The following is a 9,304-nucleotide window of genomic DNA, read 5'->3' on the forward strand; positions in this document are numbered from 1 at the left end:
GACAGCAACGGTTGAGTGATTAATCACTCAAACTCAATAACATACAGAAAACGATGACTCCAGAGTTTTAATGAAATTGTTTAATGTCTCAGAAACATTGTAGCTATCTACCATGAAAGAGGTGAGACTGGTCGAACACAAGAGACAAATGAAATATACAAAATAATTCATGTCAGAAAAATTAAGCAGAGAAGATTAATAGTAATGCAAAAGATAAAAGTACAGTAAATGATTAAGAAGCATAAACAGCATTGTATTCTATTACTGCTACTTTTATTGGATAAACCCCTGAGTTTGGAAAAAAAAAAGAAGAAGCAGAAACCAGAAAAATATCAACAGAAAAAATAAAAAGTTGGCAGTTTTCTAGAAATTAAGAAAGAGAGAGATTCTGTTGGGTGGACATTGCTGTTACCGGACGTGATTGCATTTTCAAGTTTTAATATTTACAAAAGAAGAACAACAAAAAAGTGTATTAGCAATGTCCACGACAGCTGAAAACATAATATTAATGATGATAGTAATAATACTGATGATAATAATATTAACTTCAAAACAAATTACCACAATTTTTACTGTAACAAATTCACAATTTTAAAGAAACATTATATTTTTAAGTCTAATACAAAAAAAAAAAAATTCAAACAATACATCAAACACAAAGTGGTACCCATCGCATCTTTACAGGTTGAAGTCGAGAGAGGCACCAAACTCTCTGTGCAAAGGGAGAGCTGCATGACGGCCCGGTCCCTTCCCTTTCTCTGGTGCAGTCTTCTCTCCCATCCAATGCCTCACTGGAGCAGTTTCTCAGCAAACAAAATGTACGATAAAGTCATTTGTAGATTCAAGAACTGCTTCAACAATCTGCTAACCACATGCAAACACTGTGAGATGGAGTGAAGGTGGGTACTCAGCTGCCAATAGCCACAATGTGGCCATTGTTACCGAAACTGTGTGGAAGTGATCCTATTAAACTAACAATGTATGAGCCATTCTGCTAATGATTACAACCATGCTCAAAGGCAACGGGTTTGTACTGCAGTCACTTCAGTGACCAACTCTACTCCCTCTGCGTGAGGGTCAGTATCATACAAGGCTACTGGGAATCATCAGCTTCTGTCTGCTGTACTGAATTAGTGGCCACCCTGAAACGACACCTCTTTTAGATGCCTGTTTGGGTTTGTTTGGTTGTTTGGCTCAAAGCGTTTAATGTCAGCTCACTGATGAAAAGCAGCTTCAGAGAAAGAAATATATATCACACAAAAATACAAGACACACTCGGGATCTCATCGTTCTTGTGCTTTGACGCGTAACTTTCAAAGGCTGTCTATGCAGTAAACATGACAATGAGAATGTCGTGTGTAAAAAAATACAATTTTGTCCAAGTAAAGTCCAGTCAAAAAGTTCCTAAATGCAGCTATAGCAGTCAAACCAAATAGAAAAACAGCTATAAACCACACATCAGTCAAAAACATGCATTTGGCATGTAAAAAGTGGCATCTTTAGTTTATATTTACTTCAAATTCTTTTGTCATCAATAATAGTTTTACTGTATTTAAGTTTATTGTCTACGCCAAGCTCTTCCTAATTTGATTTTATTGTACAGATACTGCAACTATGTCTGTCAAGCAGCCATTCCTTAATTTTAGGGATGAGTTCTCTGTTGCCTAACTTAGCAACTTTCACCTCTTCATTACACCAAGCATCAACAGATGAGTTCATGTCCACAAATTTATTTCTAAAACAGCTAAAACAATGATATAATTTCAGCTGATTAGTTCTTCGAATGATATGATTAATTGATAGCTGTGTCCCAAGTGTTCCTTCTTCTAAAACACCAAAACGTAATCTGGATTTTGTTTGATTTCTCACTTCTTCCCCTTCCCTCCCCACCGCTCACTTCCTGTTATTTACAAAACCTGGAACTTCCAGGAGTTCTGGTCTTTGTAGTCCAGACAGTCAGTGGCATTGAAATTGAGCTTCCAGGCAGATTGGTCCTTGTAATCTAGACAGTCGACAGCTCCAAAGCCCAGCGATGCAGCTGTGTAGCCCTGTGAGGAGAGTGAGGCAGGGGACTGGCTAAGGGGCCCCCCCATGGAGGAGGCTGTGATGGGGCTCAGGGCTCCTCCAGTACCTGACAGCTGCGGGTGCATGGGGGACAGGTAGGAGCTACAGTCCAGGCCAGTGAAGTAGGAGGAGGAGCTTGCGTAGCTCTGACTGTAGGCTGGGGCCTGAGTGTAGGTCATTGGGTAGGTGGTGGTGCGCTGCATGCAGGGGGTGGTGGAGGCAGACAGAGGGTCTGGCAGCGGAGAGATGGAGGCTGGGCTCCAGATGGACACTGTGGCGCTAGCTGAGCTGGAGCTGGGGGTGATCGCGGTGCCCGGAGGAGGGGGTGGAGGGCTGTAGGGTCCATTGGTGGGGTTGGCACTGGCCTCAGTGTTGGCTTCACGAGCAGGAGATGCCTTCTTTTTAGGGGGCCGGGGCTTGGACTGGCCTGTGCTCTGCTGCTGCTGCTGGCGGCATTTGGCACGACGGTTCTTGAACCAGACCTGAAGATTGGTGGGGGAGCAAGAAAGATAGGGGGGTAAATACTCAGTTTGGTAAGGAGCTATGTAAACTGTTAATTTCCCACATACACCCCACCCTAATCTCAAAAGTCCACCGCATACCACCTGCATAAAATAAACAGTAAATAACGCGTTACCTGGACTCTGGACTCGGGCAGGTTGATCTTGAGGGCCACCTCCTCCCTCATGAAGATATCTGGGTAGCGAGTTTTGGCAAACAGAGCCTCCAGGATGTCCAACTGCGCGCGTGTGAAGGTGGTGCGCTCCCGACGCTGTTTGCGCGGGGTGCCTACAGGAAAAATAATAATAATTATTGTTGTTATTATAATTATAGGTCATTCATGGTTTTCATTCATTATTAACAGGCAGTTTTAAGAGGCCGATAGAGTGTAGCACATATAATACCATTAAATACCCATAAGGTGTTTTATAAAAACCAACTGAATAATAAAATTTCAGTATTTGCTTGTGATCAGGTCATTTGTAATAATTAATACCAAACACGCCGTCTTTGATTTTATGATTGTCCCAGAACATCGAATGTTTTTCATAGATTTTATTTTACCGATCACGTCTTGCAATTATACATATATATCATATAATATTACGAATTTAACTGATTTTAGTGGACAAATTTAATCAGACCATGTCGGTGTCTCATGTCATTTGCTACAAGAAATTGTGGAGAATATGTAAATGTCTGACTGGCGACTGTTGATTTTTATTTGAACGAGTAAAATCATTTTATAGGTCCTGTAAATTTTTCTTTTGAGTGAATCTGAATCGAAATATTTAAAGGAGAGAAACGAAAATAACGTCATATCATGTATTAAGAGTTTATTATTATTATCATTTGTAGTAAAACTTTTTTTGTGTGTGTGTAAACCATAGTCTATGTCGAGAAGGCCAAACTGTTCATCATGCCTTCATCATTTCCAAAAATCGGCTTCATTTCATTTGAACTCCCTTGTCATATACAACAGATGCTGATTAGGTCATCCAAACAATATAACCAACCAGAAATGTTCATTCGTGAAAGAACATTATGGCACTTGATAAATACAAAGAGCATCATTTTGTAAATAGGTTACAAGATAAAGGCAACAGATTGGACTCTGTATTGATGTTAAGTCTGTGTGAGAACAAGCTGCGTCTCTATTCACACACGTTTTTATTGTTTTGTTTTGTTTTTTTGACTCTGTAATCCCCTGAACTTATAGGTCAACTAAACACATGTTGTGATGGGTGAAGAATCAAAGAGTCCTATTCATTCCCGCAGAGCATAATATCTTTATCTAAATAAAACATAAAACATATCAGTTAATTGGTCGTTTTTACGGACGTTTTACGCACAACACATGACGACATTTTGTGAACTCTCTTTCAATTTTAGAAATTCGAAATAGACATTTTGGAACCACGGATGTAAATTGATTTTATAGACATAGTAAAATGTTGCAGGATTTTACTTACTCGGGTATCCAACGGCGGCTGTGTGGAGCAGATCCATGCCCGGGCCGGACAACGTTAACCCGTTCACGGCGTAATGTGGTTGCTTAATGTAGGACATCATGCCTCTTGCCGGCTTTAAAACACTCCCTCACTCCCTCACTCTCTCTCCTTCTCTCAGACCGGGGGCCGGGTCTCCTAGCTAGTCTCCAGGGGGTGTCTCTCTCTCTCTCTCTCTCTCTCTCTCTCTCTCTCTCTCTCTGTCTCTCGTTTTATCTGTCACTCCCTCCGGCTCTGTTGTTCTTTTACCCTGGGTTGTTTGTCACTTAGCTGTTGTTTTTTATTTTTGTCGCTGTCATTCAACTTTTTAACTTTTGCTGGCTACTCTGACTTAATGCCTCAGTCCCAGGCACCTGTTTCTAACTAGAAGTAGCCGCGGTACTCCTTTACACCTGTCCACTGATTTATTTATTTTACGCTATAATAAAGATCGCAACTCAACTAAACCCAGGACTATAAATGAAGACACCAATCAATAGAATAAAGTAACTGTACAAGACCCGCGTTTGATGTCGTCTCCGTTCAGGTCGTGCGTAATTGCTGTGCGCACCGGCGTCGCCAGGTTAAAAAATGCCAAGCGCAGAGGTTCGGGCGTCTGAGGTCTGATGGGTGCTGAAAAGTGTAGGCCCCTGGTCCCTGAGGAGAGGATGTGGATCTGCAGGGTAGACAAATGAGGCGAGCAAGAAGAGGCTGGCTAATTAGAAGTAACTTCTTACTCAAGTAGACACCTAGAGCCCTCCCTCTCCCTCTCTCTCTCTCTCTCTCTCCCTCTCTCTCTTTTCTCTCCCTCTCTCTGTCTCTCTTTCGGGCACGCACACGCAAGCTCACGCGCACAAACATGCTGTCATTATTCGTTCATGTTGGGTCTATAAAAGTTATGTGTTTGGTCATTTGATCGAAGGCTATGATTAGTTTGAATGTTGTTTTGCTTTTCCATGCAACCTTTGGTAACTCCTGCAGGAGCAGACACTTGTTGATATGTTGTTGACATGATTGGTGCCATCTAACAAGTCAAGATTAGTGTTGAAAAAGCAGTAATGAAAATGAAGACATGAAAACAGAAATAACATTTGCTCGGGCTTATACTTGGTAAGTTTACCTCATGCAGTTATGCTGAATGATATGAAGTGAATGAATATAAATGTGAATTTGAATTGTAAGAACAGTCTCCTGGAACTTGGAACTGGAACTGAATCCATTTTATTTTCCAAAGTCTTTACTAGTAGCCGCTTTGATGTTATGAATTATTTTATAAATTGGCCTCATCAAACAATCGGACAGTTCTTCCTGAGTGGAGGCAGAGGTAGAGCAACTGAATGGCGGAGAAGGGGGTACAGGCCGGATTAAAAGCTACACAAAGACCGCGTTGTTCTGGTATTAAATCCCCTTCTGATCCCCAACATGCTCCCTTCGGCCCATTTATCCATTCTTTCACTGCATCCAATAATAAAAAAAATAATAATAATAACAATAATAATAATAATAATATTGAGGTGATAATTACATTTCTATATGGGAAAATATAAATGTACTGTATAATAGTAAACCTGTACTAAAAATATAATTAAAATAAAATAGGTATGTGCCCCTAAAAGAAATGTAATTAAAATTGACTAATGAGTAAATTGAACCATTGTATTGAAATATTTTGAGGCTGAGTAACCTGATGTACGATTTTGTTATTATGTTATAGTAGGTTTTACAGACTGTAAAGCTAATTTGGTCTGTTGGTCTGTATTCATATATAGGAATGAGAAAAAAGCCACAGTAACGATGCGATCACAATTAAAGGTTGTTTCTTTCCTACTCGTTATTCCAGCAGAGGCCTCGACGTTTTGTCAAACCCCACGCGTTTGTCCAGACACTGACTTGTGTGTCTTCACTCTGGGTTAGTTTGTCCTGTGCCATCGTCCGCAGCGAGACAATTTCACAGTGTCCAAAGCCGATTCTCTGCGCTTGTTAATTGAATCGGATTTCTTATAGTTTAAAATCCACACAACACGCACACACACACACACACACACACACGCACTAACACACACCATGTAGCTACAGCCCAAACTGTATAAGGGGTTTATCTAGCTCTGTAAAGCCAAAGCGGAGATATAAAGACACACACAGAGCCACAGAGAGACTTTAGCGGTGTGTTTGAACGTTTCGAAACCTCCAATATAAAAAAGTCTTCACCTGCCCAGGTGAGTGTGTGTGTGTGTGTGTGTGTGTGTGTGTGTGTGGTGCGCTTTCGCCGTTTCAGGCCTCTGTCTGTGTGTGTGTGTGTGTGTGTGTGAGTGCTGACGTTTGGATACCTCCAGTGTCCAGTGGACGCCTCACCTGTTTACGCACAGGTACGCTTTATTTGTTTATTTGTTTATTTGTTTGTTTGTTTGTTTGTTTGTTTGTTTGTTTGTTGTTTTACAGTAGCAGCTCCCACTAAACTAAATGCTAAACTCTAGCAGGACGCACAGTGGAGCAAACAGCGCGCGGCCAACGACGTCTCCATAGCCGGAGACCTCGGATGTGCCTCATGGCGCGCGGGCGCGCTACCTAGTTATGCACGCGCACAACTCACGCACCCGCTCCCCTTTTCTTCTGTTGTATTTTAGGTAGTCCTTCAAAAATGTTTCATTCCCTGTGTCATAAGAAGGCAACATGGAAAAAGGTCAAACACCTGTTTTTTCAAATATTTCATTTATTCTTTATGTAAAAAAAAACGAGAGCAACACAAAACGCGTTCAATTATGGTGTAAATATAAGACTGACATGTTGTTATTAATCAAGCAGCCCACTAATCCAAATTCATCTGAATAAGATAGAACGAAAATTATACTTCATTATGTTCGCATTAATATAAAAGATCTGTTACCGTCGACTTTGTGTGTGTAGAAGTGAATCTTCTGGCCTTTTAGTTTTCTGTAAAAATAATGCACCTTTTAAAAAAATGGGGTAAACTGCATAGAAATTGTGCTTAGGGGTAATTTGAGGTACATTTAGTAGCAGATTTTGTGAAATACAGATACTGTGAAAATGTTGTCTCTACACAGACTGATAATATAATTGTAATAGTGTAGTCAAGCAATAATAAGCACCTATGGCACAGAAATACAGTTAGTACAATGGAGTAATGATATTTGTAAACACTGTATTGATTGCAGTTCCAAGTGATTTAGTTTGAAAGGTTTAATCCTGTGCTTTAATTTAGGGGGTATACATACTTAAATAGACATGACCTACAGTAAGTACTGCATATTAGTGCATTTTTAGATCACAGCAGTTGTTTTATTGTTGCATGGCATGTGATGTTTTCTGGGTTGTTTGTGTAGAAATTGCTCCGTGATGAGGGACTGCCGGTAGTTTGGATGCACTAGGACCCAGAGCAGAAGCAAATTAAGGACAGCCAGCACATAAGAGGCTTAGTACATCTAATCTATGCTACTACTAGTACACACACACACATACACACTCGCAAACACACACAGCATTTCATAAACATCCCATTTTGAAACAAGCACGCATACACGTCCCACAGGCAAACACACCCATTGTATTTTCATTTAGTTTTCATTTTCTCCAAACTCTTTTATTCCCCCTTGTGACCTTAACTTCCATTCCACTTTGTTGGAGAACATTTGCCCATATGCTCCGCTGTTTCTCTCATCCCATTTTATTAGAAAACATGTATCTATCTGTGTCCTAATTGCAAAGGGATTCATTGCAAACAGCTACGGTCAGATAATTAAAGTGACTTCAAGGCATCTTCTGTTTGGTCAGAACACAATGACTCCAACAGATTAAAAGTGAAAAAAGGCTTTTATATTGAAATTTAAATGAAGTTTGATTCAGACATAGCTTTAGTCTAATCATCATTCTGATTGAGGATCTTTGGCCCTTTTTTATTTTGCAGACCTATTGTTGGCTTTTGCTTTCTATTTTTTGTTGCAGAAAAATCCCAGTAACAAACCAACCGTAGTTTTGTGCATTTATCTCCAGCCCTCTGAGTGTGTTTTCAACAACTACTAATCATTTATGACTGATTTATGTCATCAAATAACCCAAACTGATACCACATAATAATAATAAACTCACATAAACTCCCACATGCTTTTTCCAACTGTTAGGCACCTCTGACATCATGTTGTTCGATAGGCACAGTGTATTTTTGTATGTCTGTGTGTGTACACTGTGTGCTTATAATCTATGTGTGTGTGTGTGTGTGTGTGTGTGTGTGTGACAGTTACACACTCACACGCACAGAGTTCAGCCGATTTATCATAATATGCTTTATCTGAAAAGTAAGTATCTTACCTCGGGATAAAGGGAGGAAAGAGGGGTTTGTGGCCAGATTGACAGAGGAATGGATGGAGAGAACCGAGCACTCGCTGCACAGGGACAGAGAGCAGGACCTTCAGTTCTGTGACTGGATCGATCATTATTGATAAGGTAATGGGGCATTATGAGGCAGGAAGGAGCTGTGCTCAAAGAAAGGGCCACAGCAGTGTATGTGTGTGTGTGTGTGTGTGTGTGTGTGTGTGTGTGTGTGTGTGTGTGTGTGTGACAGGAATGCTGTGAGACATACAAATGTGGAAGAAGGTATGCAGTGCCCACACTGAGGGGACTGGTGCAGGTTGAAGTTGTTACTGGAAACTGGAGGAAACTGGGCGTAAAGTTACAGATGGGGTGGGGTAGAAGGAAAGACGAGTGGAGGAGCGTCATTCTGAAATAAATGAAGAAGAAGAAGAGAGACAGAGCGGCAGATGGGAAGGGGAGTGTGGGAGGGGCATTGGGATAGTCTGAGCTGTTCAGGGGTCTCGGTGTTGATGTGTTGCTTTTCTTGTTTCAGGTTTAACTTGCCATTTGCAGTTATGGTTATATATATATTATATTATTCAGCATGTATAATATCATTGCTTATGACTAAATTGATATACAGCTCAAATGCTGGTTTGTGTGTGTGTGTGTGTGTGTGTGTGTGTGTGTGTGTGTGTGTGTGTGTGTGTGTGTGGATATCGAGGTCAGTGTGTGTTAATTCTTCATTAAAGTGATGTGAGGATTACGCTGCATGAGTCTGAGCCAGGCCATGTGTCTCTCTGCACAGCGCTCCTTCAACACTGACATTAACACAATAGGCTGTGTGAAACGATGGATCCGTGCAGATTGTATTCGGTGGCAGGTTACATTAAATGGTCCTGCTGCCTGATTGCCATTAGGGTATTTATGTGTGGGCTATATGTGCA

The 9,304-nt window shown here is 40.8% G+C and overlaps 1 protein-coding gene across 2 annotated transcripts; it reads right to left on the reverse strand.

The window, feature by feature from the left end:
• Window positions 1-1,907: 1,907 nt before the first annotated feature.
• LOC113173685 (homeobox protein otx5-like) lies at window positions 1,908-4,137 on the reverse strand. Of its 2 annotated transcripts, none has more exons than XM_026377203.1 (3): window positions 4,038-4,137; window positions 2,702-2,853; window positions 1,908-2,546 (listed from the first exon to the last, which is right to left on the reverse strand). In XM_026377203.1, exons 1-3 carry the CDS (start codon window positions 4,135-4,137, stop codon window positions 1,908-1,910), a joined length of 891 nt encoding a protein of 296 aa, XP_026232988.1. The 2 variants fall into 2 exon arrangements, with proteins under 2 accessions (XP_026232988.1, XP_026232980.1); XM_026377195.1 differs by having other exon boundaries at window positions 2,702-2,870; window positions 4,031-4,137.
• Between the last annotated feature and the right edge of the window lie 5,167 nt (window positions 4,138-9,304).

Source organism: Anabas testudineus, chromosome 13, assembly GCF_900324465.2.
Source record: "Anabas testudineus chromosome 13, fAnaTes1.2, whole genome shotgun sequence".
Classification (NCBI taxonomy): domain Eukaryota; kingdom Metazoa; phylum Chordata; class Actinopteri; order Anabantiformes; family Anabantidae; genus Anabas; species Anabas testudineus.

Excerpts from the sequence above, each read along its gene's own strand:
- LOC113173685 (XM_026377195.1), bottom strand. The coding sequence starts at position 4,137 with ATGATGTCCTACATTAAGCAACCACATTACGCCGTGAACGGGTTAACG. Across the intron at positions 2,871-4,030 it reads GTTGGATACCCGAGTAAGTA|TATTATTTTTCCTGTAGGCA; the intron begins AAATCCTGCAAC and ends AACAATAATTAT. Across the intron at positions 2,547-2,701 it reads TGCCCGAGTCCAGAGTCCAG|GTCTGGTTCAAGAACCGTCG; the intron begins GTAACGCGTTAT and ends ACCAATCTTCAG.